At 40.5% G+C, this 24,973-nt stretch overlaps 1 protein-coding gene across 10 annotated transcripts in view; it reads right to left on the minus strand.

Moving 5' to 3' along the window:
* Nucleotides 1-24,973, minus strand: part of COP1 (COP1 E3 ubiquitin ligase) — a 213,123-nt gene that overhangs the window by 121,716 nt on the left and 66,434 nt on the right. For all 10 annotated transcript variants that reach the window (XR_005226628.2, XM_043552652.1, XM_037907998.2 and 7 more), the window contains exons 10-11: nt 23,091-23,205; nt 10,567-10,702 (exon numbers count right to left, since the gene is read on the minus strand). Coding sequence is in view for 9 of the 10 variants with exons in the window: in XM_043552652.1 (XP_043408587.1) it covers nt 10,567-10,702; nt 23,091-23,205 (251 nt within the window). In the remaining variant the exon portion in view is untranslated. The remainder of the gene's footprint in view (nt 1-10,566; nt 10,703-23,090; nt 23,206-24,973) is intronic.

The following is a 24,973-nucleotide window of genomic DNA, read 5'->3' on the forward strand; positions in this document are numbered from 1 at the left end:
TGGTGCAAGTGCTGGAGGAGCCAACTAGGGGGAGAGCTTTTCTTGACCTGCTGCTCACAAACCGGGAAGAATTAGTAGGGGAAGCAAAAGTGGATGGGAATCTGGGAGGCAGTGACCATGAGTTGGCCGAGTTCAGGATCCAGACACAGGGAAGAAAGGTAAGCAGCAGAATACGGACCCTGGACTTCAGGAAAGCAGACTTCGACTCCCTCAGGGAACTGATAGGTAGGATCCCCTGGGGGAATAACATGAGGGGGAAAGGAGTCCAGGAGAGCTGGTTGTATTTCAAAGAATCCCTACTGAGGTTACAGGGACAAACCATCCCGATGTGTCGAAAGAACAGTAAATATGGCAGGCGACCAGCTTGGCTTAACAGTGAAATCCTTGCGGATCTTAAACATAAAGAAGAAGCTTACAAGAAGTGGAAGGTTGGACAAATGACCAGGGAAGAGTATAAAAATGCTGCTCGGGCATGTAGGAATGAAATCAGGGGGGCCAAATCGCACCTGGAGCTGCAGCTAGCAAGAGATGTTAAGAGTAACAAGAAGGGTTTCTTCAGGTATGCTGGCAACAAGAAGAAAGCCAAGGAAAGTGTGGGCCCCTTACTGAATGAGGGAGGCAACCTAGTGAGAGAGGATGTGGAAAAAGCTAATGTACTCAATGTTTTTTTTGCCTCTGTCTTCACGAACAAGGTCAGCTCCCAGACTGCTGCGCTGGGCAACACAGCATGGGGAGTAGGTGGCCAGCCCTCTGTGGAGAAAAGTGGTTAGGGACTATTTAGAAAAGCTGGATGTGCACAAGTCCATGGGGCCGGATGCGTTGCATCCGAGAGTGCTAAAGGAGCTGGCGGCTGTGATTGCAGAGCCATTGGCCATTATCTTTGAAAACTCATGGCGATCGGGGGAAGTCCCGGACGACTGGAAAAAGGCTAATGTAGTGCTCATCTTTAAAAAAGGGAAGGAGGAGGATCCGGGGAACTACAGGCCAGTCAGCCTCACCTCAGTCCCCGGAAAAATCACGGAGCAGGTCCTCAAGGAATCAATCCTGAAGCACTTACACGAGAGGAAAGTGATCAGGAACAGTCAGCATGGATTCAACAAGGGAAGGTCATGCCTGACTAATCTAATCACCTTCTATGATGAGATTACTGGTTCTGTGGATGAAGGGAAAGCAGTGGATGTATTGTTTCTTGACTTTAGCAAAGCTTTTGACACTGTCTCCCACAGTATTCTTATCAGCAAGTTAAAGAAGTATGGGCTGGATGAATGCACTATAAGGTGGGTAGAAAGTTGGCTAGATTGTTGGGCTCAACGGGTAGTGATCAATGGCTCCACGTCTAGATGGCAGCTGGTATCAAGTGGAGTGCCCCAAGGGTCGGTCCTGGGGCCGGTTTTGTTCAATATCTTCATAAATGATCTGGAGGATGGTGTGGATTGCACTCTCAGCAAATTTGCGGATGATACTAAACTAGGACGAGTGGTAGATACGGTGGCAGGTAGGGATAGGATACAGAGGGACCTAGACAAATTAGAGGATTGGGCCAAAAGAAATCTGATGAGGTTCAATAAGGATAAGTGCAGGGTCCTGCACTTAGGACGGAAGAATCCCATACATTGCTACAGACTAGGGACCGAATGGCTAGGCAGCAGTTCTGCGGAAAAGGACCTAGGGGTGACAGTGGACGAGAAGCTGGATATGAATCAACAGTGTGCCCTTGTTGCCAAGAAGGCCAATGGCATTTTGGGATGTATAAGTAGGGGCATAGCCAGCAGATCGAGGGACGTGATCGTTCCCCTCTATTCGACATTGGTGAGGCCTCATCTGGAGTACTGTGTCCAGTTTTGGGCCCCACACTACAAGAAGGATGTGGAAAAATTGGAGACAGTCCAGCGAAGGGCAACAAAAATGATTAGGGGTCTGGAACACATGACTTATGAGGAGAGGCTGAGGGAACTGGGATTGTTTAGTCTGCAGAAGAGAAGAATGAGGGGGGATTTGATAGCTGCTTTCAACTACCTGAGAGGTGGTTCCAAAGAGGATGGTTCTAGACTATTCTCAGTGGTAGAAGATGACAGGACAAGAAGTAATGGTCTCAAGTTGCAGTGGGGGAGGTTTAGGTTGGATATTAGGAAAAACTTTTTCACTAGGAGGGTGGTGAAACACTGGAATGCGTTACCTAGCGAGGTGGTAGAATCTCCTTCCTTAGAAGTTTTTAAGGTCAGGCTTGACAAAGCCCTGGCTGAGATGATTTAATTGGGGATTGGTCCTGCTTTGAGCAGGGGGTTGGACTAGGTGACCTCCTGAGGTCCCTTCCAACCCTGATATTCTATGATTCTATGAACCATCCCACTGTGCTAAATAAAGGCTACAGTGATGCAGGACACAGTCCTGCAGAGTGCCTTACTGAGATGGCACTTAGGTACCCAGAATTTACATGGTAAAGCAATTTTAGCCCATAATAACAGATGAGGAATGGAAATGATTCAGTGAATAGATGGAAACATTACTCTTAATGGATTTGTTCTTTTAGTCCTCTTTAGAAGAGTTTCAATACATTATACTCAAGAGGTCAAAACTGGGCCAGATTTTACAAGGCCAGAAATGTGATCATGAAATAGTAGAATAACTATTATATGAATGCTAATATCTCTCAAACCCCTCCATTACTTTGACATGACCATAAAAAATAAAACCAGAGCTAACGTCCACACTGCTGTTATTGTGGCAAAAAGCGAGATCCAAAAGGCTTTTAAAAAGCTGTCTCTAGACTGATTGGACCAGACAAATTAGATTTCAGGGGTCAGGCGCAACTTACTAGGAATCTTTTACAGTTTATTAGCCAATCATTGACATTGGGAATTATAACCTTGATTACCCAGTGGTCTCAAAAGAGTACCCAGAACTTTTCAAACGATCAGGGAGGCAACCCAGCAGATTGAAGTCTGTGCAGATTACAGAACTCCTGACACATTTCCCCAAAGGCTTGTGGCTCTAAACGACAAGTGCTAGTCAATCATGAGGATCATATTCAGCTTTTGGCTAGCGAGCCTTCAGGTAACTGAGGTCTGGACTGTAGTCTGCTTCTTGGATTTTTCTGTGCACAATCTCTTTACATTATGAAAGGCTCTGCCATATTATTCTTTCAAGGGCTCTGCTTGACAGTGCTAAAGCAATTTTATTTATATATTTTATAAATAAAATAAATATATATCAGAGTAATGCTAAACACAGGAGCTTATATTCTCTCCTTTAAAAGAAAGCTTTCTACTATTTACTTCCACAGTAGGTGAAGGGAAAAGTTAAGCCCCAATGAGTTGACCTGCCATAGATGGGTGCCATAATACATTACAAATTTAACTCCACAGACAAATCTTAAAAAAAAAAAAAAAAAAAAACACAACACATTTTAGTGTATTTGGAAAGAATACAGATGCCTGAGTACTAAAGGGCTGCCTGATCACAGCTACACACACACCCCCACCCAGAAAGACTAATAAATATAACAGTATGCGCACACGTACTCTCGTGTTGAAAATCTTTCAAAACCAACATTGGGTGACGAGCCACTATAAAGCCCTGAACACATTTCTATTGTACACTCTTCTCTAACTACATTTCTCTATTTGTTTGAAACAAAGGGAGACTACAATTCTCACTTGTGAGGACTCACTGCTTTAAAGAGAAGTAACCCAATTCTCTCTCATCTTACTAGTGATCTTATTTAACAAAGACCACATGGCAGTCAGAAAAATTTCCATCAAGGAATGTAGGATACAGGCTTGTGCAAGTCATTAACACTGGTGTTCACTGCTTGTAAAGTAAATAAAGGCTGCCACCTTGTGGATTGAGGACCACAGAACTGGCTAAACAAGACCACCACAATGCAGAGGGGTAAAACCTCAACACAGAATATTGGGATGGAGTGGGAAAGGGAGTACAAAAAAAGGGATACCTGTTTAAGAAATTTGCCTTTTTGGTTCAAACTACTTTCCTCTCATTACAAAACCTGCAATAATACATCCAAGCTTCAGCTTATGATTTATTTCATTGGTTTTCAACCCTTTTTTCATTTGCAGACCCCCTAAAAAATTTCAAATGGAGGTGCGGACCCCTTTGGAAATCTTAGACAGTCTGCAGACCACCAGGGGTCTGCAGGCAGGTGGAAGACCATGGATTTATTTTGATAGAAAGTAATCATTTAAAATTTTTTTACATTACTCCTGAATAATTATACTCCAATTTCTGTTGTGTTAACTATGTACTTAAAATCTATCACTCTTCGTTAAAAAACATTAAATGGAGTACTGATCATTGCTTTTTGTATTTTGACATTTTGTTCTGAATCAGAAGGTTCTATTGCCCTAGGTTCATTATCTATTTCATTTCTTCAGCAATGTGCTCTCCGTGCTCTTTTCTTTCCTTTACTGCCAGTTCCTTAACTACCGCCCCTTTCTGTCCTGCCACAAAATGCAATTTTATGTACTTGTAAATGTACTTCCATTTTTGAAAGTACTGGAAACACTATTTGGCAGTCCTTCTTTGGAAACTGAAAAACAAATAGCTCTTGAAGAACTTTCTTTTTAAATAAACAGGAATTTCCACAGAGGGCAGTTTTTTAAGTCCAACGGGCATACTCCAAAGAAAATTTTAAGGGCACTGCAAAAAAAAAATTTCTCCCCCAACTTGAGACAGTTATTTTATATCAATTTCTTATTTACCACTGTGAAAATAATTTTTACTTTTTAATATTAAAAGTCCTTGATTCTTTCTTGCTTTAAGACTTGTATTCTTAAAACAAGTATCTTGATAGCAAGGATTTGCAAAAAAAAAAAATGGACAAGATTTGCTTTTCTGTAGCATGTATTAGCAGCATGCTTAGGATCTACTTATTGGAACAATTAACTACACATTTCTCCCCAACCCCTCCCACATCACCTTTATCACTGACGTTTAAGAAAAAAGCCCCCCGACAATCAGTTACTTTCACCCACCCATTCAGTCACTGCTGAACTGTCCCCTTCTACCACCTTGAGTTGCCACCTCTCCAAAACATGAGTCCCATTACCACTTTGGACAGACTTTGTCCAAAGTTCCAGATTCTATCAGTTGGGAACAGAGAAATGGATGGTAAAAGGCAGAAGATAGGAGTGACTGACGAGAGCTTTTAAAGAATTATATACTGTTCTTGGTTGCAGCTTCAACTTTAAAAAGGAACAACTTGGGTACTGGAAAGCCAACAGGGCTTCAATGGGGCAACATACTTTCTCGGTGTGGTCATACTTACTGACATGGATCCTATATTTGAGTAAATCAATGAAATACATGCTAAAAGCTAAGCGCTTTGACAGCCCAACTCAGCTTTGAAGGGACTACTCACATACTTAAAATTAAACATGCTGACTTGCTTTGCTAACTCAGAGCTACTAGTAGAAAAATATGAAATTGTCAGATCAAATTATTTTCTTGGCTAAAATCAGCAAGATCTAACAGCAACAGCTAAGCACTAGTCTGAAATAGGTAGAAATGGGACCCAAAAAAATCTTAGCTTTAACACTGTGAAAAGCATTCCTTCAAAGAAAACATTTATTGCCATTCCAATATTTTCTAACCAAATACCATTCTTGCAAAATGCCCAGGAAGAGCACAAGAGCAAGATCCAATCCAATATAAACTCAGTGGCTAAAGAAGCTTGTCTATACCACAGGATGATTTCCACCTGCATCTCACTTCAGCCACCATGAACTTAATCAGTACAGGTTATATGTATGTCACACTGGTGGTGATTGTATTTTGACCTCCATGGCTAATTTAGCCATTATACATTCTAGTTATATAATGTATAGTAAAACAGTAAAAATGTACCATGATTTGTTTGCACAAAATCTAAAGTTTCTGGGGGCTTTCAACACATATTCAGATTGATCTAATGTACTTATTAGAGGTTTGCCGTGTAGTTTTCAAATGTCCTCTATCAAACTGGGGGACATACCTAGTGGGATCTCGCAGGGGTCCGTCCTTGGTTCAGTATTAATTCAATACTTTCATTCATTACTTGAATAAAGGAGTGAAGAGCGTGCTTATCAAATTTGTGGAGGACATCAAAGTAGAAGGGGTTGCAAGAACTTTGGAGGAGGACAAGATTCGAATTCTAAATGTCTTGATAAATTTGAGAATTTGTCTGAAGTCAACAAGATGAAATTCAATAAAGACAAATGCAAAGTACTAAGGAAGGAAAAAAATCAAATGCTCAAACACAAAATGAGGAATAACTGACTAAGTGGTAGTATCACTGAAAAGGATCTGGGGGTTATAGAGGATTGCAAATTGAACAAGAGACTACAATGTGATGCAGCTCCAAAAAAGGAGAATACTCTGGGGTAGAAGTGCGATATGTAAAACATGGGAGGTAACTGTTCTGTTCTACATAGCACTGATGAGGGCCTCACAGCTGGAGTATTATGTCCAGTTTGGGGCACTGCACTTTAAGATGAGGACAAACTGGAGAGTCTCCAGAGGCAAGCAACAAAAGTGATAAAAGGTTTGGAAAACCTATGAGGAAAGGTTAAAAAACTGGGCATGTTTAGTCTTGAGAAAAGACTGAAGGGGGACCCGATAAATCTTCAAATATATTCAAAGCCGTTATGAAGATTTTGATCAATTGTTCTCCATGTCCACTGACGGTAGGACAAGTAGTAATGGGCTTGATCTGCAGCAAGGCAGATTTAGGGTGGATATGGAAAAAAATAGGGCTGTTGATTAACTGCCGTTAACTCACGCAATTACCTCAAAAAATTAACTGATTAAAAAAGTTAATCGCGATTAATCACATTGTTAAATAGAATACCAATTGAAATTTATTAAATATTTTCGATGTTTTTCTACATTTTCAAATATATTGATTTCTATTACAACACAGAATACAGAGTGTACAGTACTCACTTATATTAGTTTTTATTACAAATATTTGCACTGTAAAAATGACAAACAAAAGAACTAGTATTTTTGAATTGGTGGTTGAAGCATGAAATCACATATGAATCTTTAGCGCATCTAGCATGTAAATATCTTGCGATGCCAGTTACAACAGTGCCATGTGAAAGCCTGTTCTCACTTTCAGTGGATGTTGTAAACAAGAAGCAAGCAGCATTATTTCCTGCAAATGTAACCAAAACTTGTCTGAGCAACTGGCTGAAGTAGGACCGAGTGGACTTGTAGACTCTAAAGTTTTACATTGTTTTATTTTGGAATGCAGTTATTTTTTTGTACATAAAATTCTACACTTGTTAGTTCAACTTTCTTGATAAAGAGACTGCACTACAGTACTTGTATTCATCATCATCATCATCATGTTCTTATTATGCCTCTGGCGTTTTGGGCAGTAATGAAGCTCCTCCACTCCTGTCTGTTTCTGACAAGTCTTCCAATGGTTCCCCAGCTGTGCCCCAGGTTTTTCAGCTCGCCTTCCACAGCTCTTTGCCATGTTGTTTTCAGGTGGCCTCGTTTTTGCTTTCCTTCAGGTGTCCATCTTATTGCTACTCTGGTGATGGAATCAATTTCCATCTAAAGCACATGACCGATCCATCTAACGCCTCCTGGCAACGATGGTGCTCAGATTCTCTTGGCTGCACTGTGTCAATAGATCTTGGTTTGAGATTGGTCTGGGCCAAAAGATACGGAGGATTTTTCTGAGGCAGGTTGTATGGAATGAAGACAGTTTGGACATGTCATACTTTAAACACTACTTGATAGTGCAGAATGCTGGGGAATGAGAAAGTACACAGCTCTGATAAATCTTTAGTTTGGTTTTGGTATTGTATTTCGATGCTTTCCAGACTGTATTTAAACTCCTGAAGGTGTTCCTGGCTTTATTGATTTTGTTCTGGATTGATTTTGTCCTGGCTGATGGGGCTGCCCAAGTATGTGAATGTTTCAACATTGGTGAGAACATAATCCTCTATCCATACTAGTGATGGTGAGGCAATATTAAAGGTCATGATATCAGCTGATTTTCAGTCTAATTTGCTGGCTGAATGCATTGAGTCAAGTTGTTTTTTTTCTTGTATATGGTGTTGGGTACGTGCTAGGAGAGCGACATCATCTGCGAAATCCAAGTCTTCAACGGATGAGAAGAGTGTCCATTTAATGCCCCTTGACATGTCTTCTGATGTACGCCACATTACCCAGTTGATGGCAATGTTGAAGAGGATTGCAGACATGACATCCCAGATGTAATCCTGTTTTGACTTCAAAACTGAGCTCACTGTGATCAACACTGCATGTAAAGTTGAAATAGAAGCTTCTGATGACAATTATACAGAAAGGAATTCTATATGCCCGCAGAATGTGCCATAGGCTGGTCCTGTGAATGCTATCAAAAGCCTTCTCAAAGTCTATGAAATTTATGTAGAGTTGCCATTGCCATTCTAAGCACTGTTCTATAATGTTTCATAGAGTGAAGATCTGGTCTGTGCATCCACACCCTTTCCGAAAACCAGCTTGCTCTTTTCTGAGAATGCTATCAACTGCCTCTGATATACATTGGACTATGATCTTACATAGTACTTTGCTTGGGACAGATAAAAGTATGATACCACGCCAGTTATTACAATCACTGAGAGTTCCTTTCTTTGGTAACTTCACTATAACCCCATTGGTCCACTCATCTGGCACTTTTTCCCTTTCCCAGACTGATTTAAATGGAGGGGCCAGGATAGATGCTGCTAATTTAGGATTTACCTTGAACAATTCTGCATTCAAGTTATCCTTGCCAGCTTTCCCCTTTTTTTTTTTTATTATATATATATAAAAAAGGGTATATAATTTTTAAGGGTATATACTATTTATTTTGTTTTTTTACAGTGCAAATATTTGTAATCAAAAATAAATATAAAGTGAGCACTGTACACTTTGTATTGTGTTGTAATTGAAATCAATATTTTGAAAATGTAGAAAACATCCAAAAATATTTAAATAAATGGTATTCTATTATTAACAGCACGATTAATCATGCAATTAATCGCGATTAATTTTTTTAAATCACTTGACAGTCCTAGAAAAAACACAAAAAACTAACAAAGAATAGCTAACTACTGAAACAGGTTATCAAGGTAGGCTGCAGAACCCATGCCATTAGAGGTTTTTAAGAAAAGATTAGACATACTGTTGGTCAGGGATAGTCTAAATATATTTGCTGTAGCCCCAGTGCAGGGGGCTGAACTAAGTGACCTCTCCAAGTCCTTTCCAGCCCTACATTTCCATGATTATCTTTGCACAGTCCAATGGTTAGGGCACTAGCCTGGGACTTAGGAGATCTATTCCACAGCATAACTAGAGACTTCCTGGATGATGTCTGGTAAGGCAACTAAATCAGTTACTCAGTTCTCCATCTGTAAAATTAGCACTTCCCTGTCTCACAAGGGTGCTGTAAGTATACAGTAGAGCCTCAGAATTATGAATACCAGAGTTACGAGCTGATCGGTCAACCACACACCTCATTTGGAAACAGAAATACGCAATCAGGCAGCAGAGACAAAAAAAAGCAAATATTGTATAGTACAGTGCTGTGTTAAACTACTCAAAAATAATGGGAAAGTTTAAAAAAAGATTTGACAAGGTAAGGAAACTCTTTCTGTGCTTGTTTCATTTAAATCAAGGTGGTTAAAAGCAGCATTTTTCTTCTGCATAATGAAGTTTCAAACTATATTAGCTCAACGTTCAGTAGTTAACTTTTGAAAGAACATTTTGTTCAGGGCCACGAACTTTTCAGAATTACGAACAACCCCCATTCCCAAGGTGTTCGTAACTCTGAGGTTCTACTGTAAATACATTAAAGACTGTGAGGCACCAAGACTCTATGGCAATGGAATCCATATAAGTATGAGGATAGACCGATTTCCCAATTAACTTTTCAACAGTTGAAAACATTTCTAGCTATCCTCTGCTCACAGTCCCATAATTACTCTTTCAATAGTATGGTATCATTTTGAATGTTGATTTTAAGCAGAACCTCCCCCATGCAAGGCAAAGTTTAGGCTTAGTAAAGCTGCAACACACCATTAACCCTTTACTGTGACTATTATTGCTACACCCTCCAGTGACTGCTAACACAAGAGCAACACTCAGATTCTTTATCAAAATTCCTGACTGACTAGATAGTGGCTTCAATATACAAAAGAGATTAGCAGTCACTTTAGAAACAGCTTTTTAAAGTTTTATAAAAATGCATTAATGGAAAGAGGTTAAACAGGCCCTCTCCTACAGCCCTCTGCTTCTTTCATTTTCAACATAGGGATTTAAGATTTCCACTGGTCCCATAAGGATTTTAAATCCAGTGTCTTGACAGATGATAGTTAGAGTAAAATTTACAAAAAGGCAGCAGTCCAATATTTATAGGTCAATGACAACCAACCAATGAGTTTAGCCAACATTTGGAGCGTGGGGGGAGAAATCACAATCATACACAAGTACAGGATTATGGCATTGCAACTGAAAAGAGCTCAGTGTTCTCAGTCTCATTTGGCAATCTCCTCGTTGCATCGTGTATTTCACTTGCACCACATTTCTTACCTGGATACTATGCTGGAGCCATTATAGAGATCGCTAGCATAAGACAGCGTTGCCAAAGGTCGGACAGAATTGTAGCGAGTGAACTTGGACAGGCACTCCTGAAATTCATCCAGCTGGCTTGTGGTTCTGCTGTCATCTAGACAAAGGTAGCAGAATTGTTGATGGAACAGAAAGAATGAGAAGGAGGTAATTAAAGTTTAACAGTAAACAAAAAATCCGAAGGCCTTAGTCACATGACATTTCCTAGGCAAAGCATCTGGGGATGAAAACTTGTCAACAAACATGTTAACTGACTTTTCACTTCAGCATACACCTCTGAATACTAATTCACTTTAGTGGAAAGTAAGTCTTTATAATACCACGTTATGAGAGACTACAGTAAAAGCTTTTTTATCCGGCATATTGGGGAAATGGGGAGGTGCCGGTCAGTGAAAAATTCTGGTTAACTAAGGGAGAGAGTTTGGATGAGGGAGGGGCTCGGGGCAGGGAGTGCAGAGGGGTTTTGGGGTGCCAGATCCAGGGGGCACTCACCTCAGGTGGCTCCCCGCAAGCAGTGACCTGTCCCTGCTGCTCCTAGGCAGAAGCGTGGTTCCCAGCCAATGGGAGCTGCAAAGCAGCACTTGGGGCAGAGGCAGCACATAGAGCCACCTGCCACGCTTCTGCCTAGGAGCAGCAGGGAGAGGTCGCCACTTGCGGGGAGCTACCTGAAGTGAGCATCCCCCATATCCGGGATGCCTAAACCCCTCCCACGCCCCATCCCCCTGCCCTGAGCCCCCTCCCACACCCAAACTCCCTCCCAGAGCCTGCGCTCCGCACCCACTCCTGCACTCAGAGCTCCTCATGGCCGTTCTTCCGCCTAAGAGCAACAGGGACATGTTGCGACTTCTGGGCAGCCACCCGGAGCCAGGTAGGGAGCCTGGCCCCACGCCAATCGGACTATAAACCAGACTTTCTAAGAAGATTAGAAATGCCGGTTTATAGAGCCTTCCAGGTGGTACAGGGCTGGATAACACAGCTTTTACTGTATTATATTTCTTCTATCAAGAACCATGAATATGCCTTCCCTTGTGTAAAAGTCCACCAACTTAACGTAAAGGCAGAAGTGCTTGGCGATGAGGACTACCATTATTTAAAACAAAAACTGATGCAAGTGTAAGCAAACCTATATACCATCAAGAATATGTACAGTTACAATATGCTATAGAGGTAAACACATTTACCTTTCTCCATCTCCCAATGCAATATGCTCTAAAGAGATAGCCTATTACACCAAAGAAATGATTATGGAAAAATTTCCCTCTCACTCCAAAAGCAAGAGGGCTAATGGGGGGGTGGGGAAACCCACAAAATAGAGATGCCTATCTTACAAACTCAATGCAAAATGATGTCCTTCTGTAGTCAAGCGAAAAATCAAATCAACTTGAAATACAGTTACATGAGAAATATTTGTTGAAAAATTGAAAGTGGCAACTGAAGAAGTTAATAAAATACAGGAAGCAATAAAAAAAGACTAACATCCAAATTTCTCCTGAGTCACAACTTTAATCACTATGAATAGAGGTGTTTAATCATTTTGTTGTTAAGATTTCCCAGAGAAGAAAACACTTTTATTGCGGTGCCACACAGATGAGCTAGCCTTCATAAAATGATCAAGTACCAGAAACCATCAGGCTGGGATTATAGCCTTCAGGTGTGTAATACTCAGACTTGGTAAGAATTATACTTTGCCTTCTCAAACAGGCCCAAGAGGAGGAAGCTCACTTCTGCCTTGTGCATCAAAGTGATGTACCAACAATTTCAACTACTGAGTCTAACAACCATCACCACCCTTATACCTATAACACGTCAGCCCAAAGCTGTTTACAAACTATCCAGTATGCTGGTACATACCATACACTTCACCCACCACTCAAATATAGTAACATTTGGGGTGGCGTGCAGCAGGTATTAGTAGTACATACCAACACTACACTTCGAGATCAGAATAAAAATTTCATGAACCATTAAAAAGTTACAGCTCAGTGGTGTAAAGGGAAAGGGTAGCTCACCTTAGCAGAACTTTCTGAATGTTTTGTGGGAGTGAAGAGAGCAAGGACAGCACAATACTGATTCCCCATGGAAAAGTACCAGAAGGGAAAAAAAAAAAAAAATACTTTCTGCACTCTCCCAAATTCCTGCCCCTCAAATATCAAGACAGACCATTTCAATCAGATCTACATCCCAGCTGCATTTTAAAATATAGTCAGTAAATAAGAATGACATTTTAATGTCTGTATTAAAAAGGGGAGAAGGCAACAGGTTAGTAGAGCCCAGAGTGGATAATTCGTATCTGTATCCAATTGGTAAAAGTGATCCACTGATAGCCGTGGATAGCCATAGGGCTCTAGATACAAAATTCATATCTGCATCTGATCCGTGATCTGCAAAAATGGTCTGTGGATATCCGTAGATTTCCAGGGCTCTCATAGTCAGAGGTTTGAAGGGATTGGCTATGTGTCTCTCATGTCCTTCACAGTTGCTCTTTTCACTATGATTGAAGTCCCACTTTAAATAAAACATGGGCCAGCACCAGACTTTTTTTGTGGGGGAAATCTACTGGAGGGGAGGTGGTTTGGGAAGAAGAAAGCAGGTGAACACCAGTGGGTGTCTTCAAAAAGATGTCTTGATGTAAGTGTCAGTCAATGGTGAAAGCAAAGAAGGAGCTATTCTTCCATTTCCCTCTAATCTAGAGATCATGTACCTCCTTCTCTAATGTATTCTACACCCATGCCTGCAAATTGGGATGCTACTTTTCACGATGTTTCCCCTGTCAAAGTGAAAGGCACTTCATAATTAGTTATTTTCCCCCCGACTTCTGCCTACAGGACAGTCAAAGCTCTTGCCCAAATCTTCTCTATTCATTTTAAATTACAGTTTTTACACCACCTCTTTATACTAAAGATGTTTAAATAATCAGCAGCAGAATTTAAACTTTTTTTTTTTTTTTTTTTTTTTTAAAAAGGAACCCCTGGGATCAGAGAACCAGCAAGTTATCTTACTCTGCTGTTCCTTATCATATGGGAAAAAGCACTGCCGCATAGACACTTCTACTATTCCAAGTCTCCCCACAAAGAACATTATCTCCTCATGCCAGTTCCACAGCTGGCTCAGATACCAGTCATGGCTCTGACCCAAGCACTCCATGTCACCAACTATTTTAATTTCCATAGGGAGTCATGCACCTCACACTTCCCTTTGTCACCAGCCGAAATTCACATCAGACTTATCAGATAGCTGAAATTCCCAGGCAGACTCCTGCAGGGCACTAGTTCCATTTTTTCTTAAACTGGAGCAGCAATAGAAGCTAGACAGGGTGGATAAAAATCAATGATTTATTTAAAAAATAAAAAAGATTTTATTTAAAATTGGATTTTTTTTTTATAAAATGCTTTTTGAGGGGGAAAAAAATCTATCTAAAGATAGTTTTAATTCAGATATCTTTGAGCTAGAATATATCTTATGGAATAGGGATTATAAATTCTAATTCTACAGTATGAGAATATATTCATGTAATGTTTAAGAAAAGTTTTGTAAATGAGTTCTAATAGTTCATGGATTAGGGACCCAATCTTATAGGGTTCCAGGGGCTTCTGTATAGATTTTGGTTAATCTTTCCATCTACCCATTGGGACTCGGTGCTCAGTCTAGAACAGTGGTTCTTAACCTTTACAGCAGCCTGCACCCCTTTGGTTCTCAAAATATTTTCTTGCACTTATCAAAAATCGTTGAAGTAGGTCAGTTCTTTAAACGTAGATATGTTTGTATATTAAAGTAATCATTAAATGTATACTGTTAATAAATACATAGGTTGGATTAAACAAAGTAGCTGTACTTACGGCAAGTTGTGCTTAAATTGTGTTTTTGATGATTTATCTTCTAAAAAAAAATCTGGCATGTCTCGCACTCCCCAGAAAGGGCATCTCACACCCCCAGGGGTGTGTGCATCTCTGGTTAAGAACCACTGGTCTAGAAGATACCATCAGAGATGCTTAGTTTTGCAGTTCTCAAACCGTGGATTTGTGTCTTCAGGGATAACATGCTTGTTAATAGTAAAAATGTTTTTCAATAAAATAAATAAATACAGACGTAACAGACGTCAACCTTATTGTCACTCTACAATTTTGTGTACACAGAGTCAATCCCTTCCCTCTCTCTAAAAGTGCAAAGTTTAAAAAAGTTCAGTGAATAGAAGATTGTTGAGGGCGGAACAGATCTGGACAAGGAGAAATCTGGAGATAAATGTGAGAAGGGAGGGACAGGCAGTAGAAACAAAAGTGAAACTGTTTGAGCAGCATATTCCAGAAGGCTTGAGGTCTGAGTGTAGCCTTCATTGATTTGAGATCTACCATACCTTTCTCTCACTAGAAGGGAAAACGTATAATGGCAGCAGGTCATAAAAAAGACCCAGTTTGGGAATATTTTAATGAAGTTCCTCTACCTGTGTGTAAGACAAGCATGTGTGCAAAATGCAAAGAGCGCAACAAAGAAATGCAAGGCTGGTTGCCCAAATGAAACATCATGAGAAGTGTTCCTCCTCAGGAGGAAGCTGCGTTCAAGATGATGAAAGGAACATGTCTGAACATGCAGGATCTTCAGGTTGGTAAACTTTTTTATTTCATACTTCTTTCTTAAGGACAGTCTGTCTGTCTTCCTTCTGGACTATTCTTGAATTCTCATGTTTGAGCAAAAAGTACAGCTGTTACTCTATGGTAAAATCATTTCAGATGCAGTTGTGATAAAAAATAATTAGCTGAAATAGGCAGATCTTCCTTTTACAATTTCACCTTTAAAGTGACCTGTTTCAGAGTAGCAGCCGTGTTAGTCTGTATCCGCAAAAAGAAAAGGAGTACTTGTGGCACCTTAGAGACTAACAAATTTATTTGAGCATAAGCTTTCGTGAGCTACAGCAAAGTGAGCTGTAGCTCATGAAAGCTTATGCTCAAATACATTTGTTAGTCTCTAAGGTGCCACAAGTACTCTTTTTTTTTTTTAACCTTTAAAGTGGTATTGAGTGTCAGTGAATGCAACGAATAATATTAAATTAGCAGTATGGCAATAATAATTGAACAACTGCATTAACTTATTTTGTTTAGGAGAATCTATCCACAACATAAAGGAGTCTGAAGACTATCCACCTTCAAGATCACCATCATTTTCTATAGTTTCAGAGTTATCTGCCAATGAGTGTTTCAGTCACATCATGTATGTCACATAGCCACAGTACATCACCTGTAGCAAAAAACAAACAAAAAAAACCTCCATCATCCAGAAACAACCATAGATATGTGATAAGAACCAGCAGATTATGAAAAGAGATGATTGATGAAAAATTGCCCCGTTTGTTTATGCAACAAACTCTCCTTTCCGTATGATTGAGAACCCACACTTCATTAGCATGGTTCAGTCATTAAGACCAGGATACAGTCCACCCAACAGAGTAGATGTCGCAGGCAAATTGCTGGATAAAGTGTATGAAAGAGAAATTGAGCAGTGTGCAAAAGGTCTAGAGGGTAAAATTGTTAACCTGAGTCTTGATGGGTGGGAGCAATGTCCACAATGATCGTTATATGTGCTTGTGTGACAACAGAAGAAGGGAATGTCTTCCTTACAGAAACAATTGATACATCAGGAAATGCATACAGCAGAATACTTACAAGAAGTAGCAGTAAAAGCTAACACGAACTGTGAAAAAAAAATTCAAATGTCTAGCACGCAGCTTGGTCACAGACAATGCTGCAAATGTATCCAAGGTTAGAAGAAATTATTTAGAAGAGAGTCCCAAGCTAACAACATACAGTTGCAGTGCTCATTTAATGTACCTCCTAGCCAAAGACTTCAGTGTTCCAGAAATAAAGGCTAATGTTGAAATTGCAAAATACTTCCATTTTGCAGCAGCTGCTCTGAAAAAAAGTGGGAGAAACCAAGCTAACTCTCCCACAAAATGTGCGATGGAACTCAGTAGTTGACTGTTTTGAGCACTATATCAAGAACAGGCCTAACCTGATGACCATTTGAGAACAAAATTGTGGAAAAAAAATAGATGGCACTGTCACAGCCAAAGTTCCCAACACTGGGCTTAAGAGAAATGTTGAACACATGCCGAGTACCCTGAAACCTATTTCTGCAGCCTTGAACAAAATGCAGGGAAATAGCTGTTTTATTGTTGACTCTGTTGAAATTTCGACAGTACTGAGTGAGATCTTAAAAAGAGAAATATGCCATGACAGAGATAAATTACAAGCATTAGAAAAACGAATGGGAGCAGCACTATCTCCAGATCATTTTCTTGCAAATATTCTCAATACTCACTACCAGGGTCAAACCTTAACTGCTGAAGAAGAGGAATTGGCTATGACACGGACATCCAGCAATCATCCCTCCATAAATGCCAACTATAATAAACTTCAGAGCTAAGGGTGAACCATTCAAGAAATATATGTTTGCTGATGTTTTAAAGAAAGTCACACCAGTCACCTGGTGGAAGTCACTTAAGCACTTGGATTCAGATACTGCTGAAGTGATAATCTCACTTAACAGCAGTAGCTTCTTCTGCCAGTGTAGAAAGAATATTTTCTTCCTTTGGACTAATTGATTCTAAATTGAGAAATCATTTGGGACCTGAGAAAGCAGAAAAGCTTGTTTTTCTTTTCCAGATTATGAACAAAACAGGAAAATGAAGGTGAAGACGACTGCGTTAGCTGCAGAAGCCAATATTTTAAGTTTCTCATGTTGACCTGGCTGACATAGTCTATTTAATTTTTGTTTTGTTTTTTAGAAATTCATTTCTCTATTTTAGTTAAACAATTTTAACAAAAAAAACCCTGAATTTAACGAACTTGAACGCTTAACTAAATTCAAAAATTCATATGCTTGTTTTGTTAAACCATTATGTTTGCTGTTGAAGAAAAAAATCCGGAATACATAACGTTGTTTTAGTTAAATAAAACAATTTAAACGTGTCTGGTGATGTTCTTCTCCTAATACAGCATGGCAAGAAAATCCTCCAAATACTAACGATTAACCTGTTGAATTGGAGATAGTTCACCTCCCAAAGACTTCATAAATACCTGCTTCAATTACCTTTTGTGTATGAAATAACCAAACTATCATTCATTTTCTGATATAGCTGTAAAACTAATCTGAAAAGTTTTTAAAGTGATTTATTTTGAAAATGTATAGTGTATACCTTCTAAAAATGAAACCTACATCTCCCTCCGAGTTGTGAAGAATATGTATTAAGGTTATAACCACCAACAAGAATGCACTTTTATGTAGAAATCCATGATTAAATTGAGCCTTCCTGACTAGTGATTTAAATCACTAATTTGATTTAAATCAAATCCACCCTGAAGCTAGCATAATGTATCTTCTACTGAAGCAGAAAATAATTTAAACATACTCCAAACTAATGTATAAAGTAAGCTTATTTGTGATCTCCTGCTATGAAAGTTAAAAGGGATATGTCTTACCCCAAATACCTCTAAAATTCCATATATTCAAAGAGCCAACTTCCAAAACCAAAATCAAACAAACAAATCATGATACACACAGATCTTGTACTCAAAATGCATTGAAGCGCATGAGTGAAATCTAAAAGAGGGGAAAAGGCTAAAAAAATGCCACAGATTTTTCCCTGTTGGGGGGGAACTGTGCCCCTTTTATCTTGTAATCCTCCACACAAAGTGTGGCTAATGTTATATTTTAGAACACCTGTAGCAGTTCTGTTAATCAGATAAAACATTTGCAGTTTCAATTTCTGAAGAGAAGATTTCTCATGTGAGGACTGATGGTACTATTTTCATTGCACAACAGGTGAAGAAATATTGTATTTTATCATACATTTATACATTGTCTCTGGGAGGTATCTATTACTCCTGGGGGAACTCTGCACCCCAAAAAAATATTCTGCAAAATTCTGCATATTTTATTTGTTAAAATAACACTATCACATCACACCAGTTTCAATTCTTTTGGTAAATTTATTTCAAAATACCTGTCAGCAACCATATCTGTAACAACACAAACGACAAAAAGAATTCCCCCGGAAGTAGAGAATTAAAGAAACCTCTATGACAGAGTTCCTGTTTCTTTGACCACCCCCCCCAGAGGCCAGCCACTCCCACTCCCCCCCCCCCCCCGGCCCAGACACTCACTCCCATACCCCCCCAGAGTCCAGCCGCTGGGCGACCCTCCCCCTCTAATACCAGACACTGACACCCCCTACCCCTCTAGAGCCCAGGGATCCAGAGGGAGAAACAGTCTGATGCTGGGTCCAAGATCGAATGGCATTTCCTGCATGCCACCTCCTTCTTTCAGGGCATGCCAGGAACTGCAGCTGCCAGGACCCTCCATCTCCTCCTCCTCGCAGCAGCTTCTATTTCTGAGCTGGGGAACTGGGCTCTGCGGGATCCAGTGGCTCCTACTGGCAGCCAGCAGCTCTGCAGTGTTAATTCTGCATTGTGCAGAATTCTCTCAAGAGTAATCTACATACCAGAGTTTCTTGCAATTTGTGTGGATTACTACAGCCTGCAGAACATTTGCTGAAGGTCTGTGGAAAGCTGGCTGCTCAAAGGCTACAAGCTCTTCCTCTTTTTCCAGCTGCTAAATTTTAATTTCAATGCACTAGAGACTTAGGTAATAATTACTTTGCTATGGCATCAACTGTTCTTCTTACCAAAAAGACTGCAGTTGTGAATGACAGGAGATGTTGCCCAAGCAAATGTGAATAAAAGGGTTTCCATTGCCACAGGACAATTTGTATTTAAAATGTTGTCCACACTATGAATAAGTTTGAGACTCTCAACACACATGCACACACAATACTGCTGCAAATGTGAACATCAACACTTCACAGCCTTTTGCCCCATGATCTGGGCTGCCCATAAAGTATCCTATGTAATAAAACAGACTTTTTACAGAGAGTAAAATCAATGGCCTCTTTCTATTCAGAAAGTGTTGTTAAATCCAGATTTCAGAGTAGCAGCCATGTTAGTCTGTATTTGCAAAAAGAAAAGGAGTACTTGTGGCACCTGAGAGGCTAACAAATTTATTTGAGCATAAGCTTTCGTGAGCTACAGCTCATTTCATCGGGTACATTCAGTGGAAAATACAGTGGGGAGATTTATATACATAGAGAACATGAAACAAGGGGTGTTACAATACACACTAACAAGAGAGTGATCACTTAAGGGGAGCTATTACCAGCGGGGGGTGGGGGGTGGACTTCTTGTAGTGATAATCAAGGTGGGCCATTTCCAGCAGTTGACAAGAACGTCTGAAGAACAGTGTGGGGCGGCGGGAAATAAACATGGGGAAATAGTTTTACTTTGTGTAACGAGCCATCCACTCCCAGTCTCTATTCAAGCCTAAGTTAATTGTATCCAGTTTGCAAATTAATTCCAATTCAGCAGTCTCTCGTTGGAGTCTGTTTTTGAAGTTTTGTTGAAGAATTGCAACTTTTAGGTCTGTAATCGAGTGACCAGAGAGATTGAAGTGTTCTCCGACTGGTTTTTGAATATTATAATTCTTGACATCTGATTTGTGTCCATTTATTCTTTTACGTAGAGACTGTCCAGTTTGACCAATGTATATGGCAGAGGGGCATTGTTGGCACATGAGAGCATATATCACATTGGTAGATGTGCAGGTGAAAGAGCCTCTGATAGTGTGGCTGATGCGATTAGGCCCTATGATGGTGTCCCCTGAATAGATATGTGGACACAGTTGGCAACGAGCTTTGTTGCAAGGATAGGTTCCTGGGTTAGTGGTTCTGTTGTGTGGTTGCTGGTGAGTATTTGCTTCAGGTTGGGGGGCTGTCTGTAAGCAAGGACTGGCCTGTCTCCCAAGATCTGTGAGCATGATGGGTCATCCTTCAGGATAGGTTGTACATCCTTGATGATGCGTTGGAGAGGTTTTAGTTGGGGGCTGAAGGTGACGGCTAGTGGCGTTCTGTTATTTTCTTTGTTGGGCCTGTCCTGGAGTAGGTGACTTCTGGGTACTCTTCTGGCTCTGACAATTTGTTTCTTCACTTCAGCAGGTGGGTATTGTAGTTGTAAGAATGCTTGATAGAGATCTTGTAGGTGTTTTGTCTCTGTCTGAGGGGTTGGAGTAAATGCGGTTCTATCGTAGAGCTTGGCTGTAGACAATGGATCATGTGGTGTAGTCTGGATGAAAGCTGGAGGCATGTAGGTAGGAATAGCGGTCAGTAGGTTTCCGGTATAGGGTGGTGTTTATGTGACCATCGCTTATTAGCACCATAGCGTCCAGGAAGTGGATCTCTTGTGTGGACTGGTCCAGGCTGAGGTTGATGGTGGGATGGAAATTGTTGAAACCATGGTGGAATTCCTCAAGGGCTTCTTTTCCATGGGTCCAGATGATGAAGATGTCATCAATGTAATGCAAGTAGAGTAGGGGCATTAGGGGACGAGAGCTGAGGAAGCTTTGTTCTAAGTCAGCCATAAAAATGTTTGCATACTGTGGGGCCATGAGGGTACCCATAGCAGTGCCGCTGATTTGAAGGTATACATTGTCCCCAAATGTGAAATAGTTATGGGTGAGGACAAAGTCACAAAGTTCAGCCACCAGGTTTGCTGTGACGTTATCGGGGATACTGTTCCTGACAGCTTGTAGTCCATCTTTGTGTGGAATGTTGGTGTAGAGGGCTTCTACATCCATAGTGGCCAGGATGGTGTTATCAGGAAGATCACTGATGGATTGTAGTTTCCTCAGGAAGTCAGTGGTGTCTCAAAGATAGCTGGGAGTGCTGGTAGCGTAGGGCCTGAGGAGGGAGTCTACATAGCCAGACAATCCTGCTGTCAGGGTGCCAATGCCTGAGATGATGGGGCTTCCAGGATTTCCAGGTTTATGGATCTTAGGTAGCAGACAGAATACCCCAGGTCGGAGTTCCAGGAGTGTGTCTGTACGGATTTTTTTTCTGCTTTTTCAGGGAGTTTCTTGAGCAAATGCTGTAGTTTCTTTTGGTAACCCTCAGTGGGATCAGAGGGTAATGGCTTGTAGAAAGTGGTGTTGGAGAGCTGCCTAGCAGCCTCTTGTTCCTATTCCGACCTATTCATGACGACGACAGCACCTCCTTTGTCAGCCTTTTTGATTATGACGTCAGAGCTGTTTCTGAGGCTGTGGATGGCATTGTGTTCTGCACGGCTGAGGTTATGGGGCAAGTGATGCTGCTTTTCCGCAATTTCAGCCCATGCACGTCAGTGGAAGCACTCTATGTAGAAGTCCAGTCTGTTGTTTCGACCTTCAGGAGGAGTCCACCCAGAATCCTTCTTTTTGTAGTCTTGGTAGGAAGGTCTCTGTGGGTTAGTATGTTGTTCAGAGGTGTGTTGGAAATATTCCTTGAGTCAGAGACGTCGAAAATAGGATTCTAGGTCACCACAGAACTGTATCACGTTCGTGGGGGTGGAGGGGCAGAAGGAGAACACTTCAATCTCTCTGGTCACTCGATTACAGACCTAAAAGTTGCAATTCTTCAACAAAAAAAAACTTCAGAAACAGACTCCAAGGAGAGACTGCTGAATTGGAATTAATTTGCAAACTGGATACAATTAACTTAGGCTTGAATAGAGACTGGGAGTGGATGGCTCGTTACACAAAGTAAAACTATTTCCCCATGTTTATTTCCCGCCGCCCCACACTGTTCCTCAGATGTTCTTGTCAACTGCTGGAAATGGCCCACCTTGATTATCACTACAAGAAATCCACCCCCCCACCCCCCGCTGGTAATAGCTCCCCTTAAGTGATCACTCTCTTGTTACAGTGTGTATTGTAACACCCCTTGTTTCATGTTCTCTATGTATATAAATCTCCCCACTGTATTTTCCACTGAATGTACCTGATGAAATGAGCTGTAGCTCACGAAAGCTTATGCTCAAATAAATTTGTTAGCCTCTCAGGTGCCACAAGTACTCCTTTTCTTTTTGTTAAATCCAGAGAATATACTCCAGGAATATGGTGTTGAAACATTCTTCAAAGCTCATATCTAGTGCCACTTGTGTTTTAAGTACAGGAGAACATGCCAAGTTATCTTCCTACCGCCCTCAATAGCCTTTGAATTGTATTCAACACATGCCTGTTTGAGTGAAAAGGCTCCTCACAATGGTATCTCAAACCCTTTTTATGGGTCAGTACATTTTTAAAAGGATGTACTAGGTACAGACTAAAGTCCTATTGTTTATTAGGTGGATTGTTGTACGTGTCTTTCATGCACTGCCTTTGTAAAATACCCCCTTGGGCCTCTTTTGAAATGCCAAGAACATATTTCTTTGATTTAAAAAGCGAACCCAAGACTGGACAAGAGATGAGGTTCTGCCAGTCAGCTCAGGTGTACGTGCATACAGAACTTGGAGAGGAGAAGTGAGATGTGCTCTCTCAAAAGAGTCAATTTCTGTGATCCAAGTACTTAAGACAGGCAACTGGAAGCACCTCAGAAATTCAACTCCAAATTCATTAATGCAAAAGAAACATACCTGATACACGAGTCATCCTGGTGGAAAAATAGCACTGCTCCAAGTCCTCAAAATGAGCTGTAAGCCTCTTCCGCCTTGATGCCAACGTGCTGTTATACCATGGCTGTTTTTTAGTCTGAGTGGAGAACAAGAAATACTTATTTACAAAAGAGGCCGAGGCCTGGCTTTACCTGTTTTGGTACATTTTACCAAATTGTATAGAGACATGCCCTTTTATTTTTAAGAGGTTATGAAACTGGAAAAAGACCAAAGGCCTTTTTTCTACATTTATCTGTCTCTCGTCACATCTAGTTATTTTACTGACAAGAAAGTCAGTCACATACCTGTAATTCTTGTTTTCTGAAGGTAGTAATTATAATTGGATAACTCATGGGCTTCAGCTTCAGGCATGAGACTCAGAAGCCAACAAGAAAACAAAAACAACAAAATCCTTGCTCATGTAGGGAAGGGGGAGAGTCACAGGTCATGTTACTCATGGATCTAGAGAACACAATATCAACTTCTCTTAACTATCAGCTCCTTTTCAAACAGAAGAAAATGTGCAAGAATCACCACTCAGATGAGCAGAAGAGATGGCTGCGCAAGAGGGTTTTTTAAACTATCTTAGAAGAACAAGAATGATGTAGTAAATACCGGTTTCAGAGTAGCAGACGTGTTAGTCTGTATCCGCAAAAAGAAAAGGAGTACTTGTGGCACCTTAGAGACTTACACATTTATTTAAGCACAAGCTTTCGTGAGCTACAGCTCACTTCATCGCATGCTCACGAAAGCTTATGCTCAAATAAATGTGTTAGTCTCTAAGGTGCCACAAGTACTCCTTTTCTTTTTGCGAATACAGACTAACACGGCTGCTACTCTGAAATCTGCTATGTGAGTTACATTCTCTTTACTTGATCTTATAAAAGATAAGCTTACATATAAAAACTTCACCCCATTATATCAGGGCACATAAAAAAGAACCAATATAGAAACTCAAACATACATGGGCAGGGACAGTCTTTTTGTTCTGTTTGTACAAGGACTAGCACAAGGGGGTCCTGGTCCATGACTGTGGCTCTTAGGCACTACAACAAGTCCTACTGGGTCATTAGCAGCAGCACTGGTGGTGCACAAAAAGGTTTATCACATGATAATGCACAAGCCAAGTACGAAATCCTGGCTCCACTGAAGTCAATGGGAGCACTGCCACAAAGGTGCCAGGATTTCAGCCTAAGAAGTTAATACATTCAACATGCTTCTTGCTTGCGTAATTAGCAATTTACTCTCAGTTCAGAAACAATAAGTCACTCTCACATTACAACCAGCAAGAAGCCAACAAGGATGTAATTAAATTGAAATTAAAGGAATACACCTTATGAAGAGTACACTGTATGAACAAGTAACCTGGAACAAAACAAGGCAATGAAAACGTCAAGAACTACCCATCATGTACATTCCCTGACTGTATATTGACTGGATGAACCTTAAGTTCACAACTTCCATTTCATGCTGATTGCACATATCTTGTAGGTACTCATTTTATACCGACAGCAATTCAGCTTTATGCCAAATGCACCTGACATTAAGCATCTCTGCTTTACTGCAGTTTTGACAATGAACTACACACGACAACTTTACAAATATTGAACGGGACATGCTAATACCATCTTTATGTTAATTACATGAACCAGGATGCAACTGCTTTAGCCTCAGCAAATTGTGCCTACCATACTGCAAATGACTCAGGTTCAAGATGACTGCAAACAGCAACGAGCAATCACTTCATTTCAACTTGACAACTGCCTGGAACAGGATGAGTAATACAACCTAAACCTGAATCTTCTAGGTGGTTCCAGTCTGTACTAAGATGAAATCAATCACATGCTAAGTAGTTAATATGATTA

The sequence above is a fragment of the Chelonia mydas genome, chromosome 8, assembly GCF_015237465.2.
Source record: "Chelonia mydas isolate rCheMyd1 chromosome 8, rCheMyd1.pri.v2, whole genome shotgun sequence".
In the NCBI taxonomy this organism is placed as follows: domain Eukaryota; kingdom Metazoa; phylum Chordata; order Testudines; family Cheloniidae; genus Chelonia; species Chelonia mydas.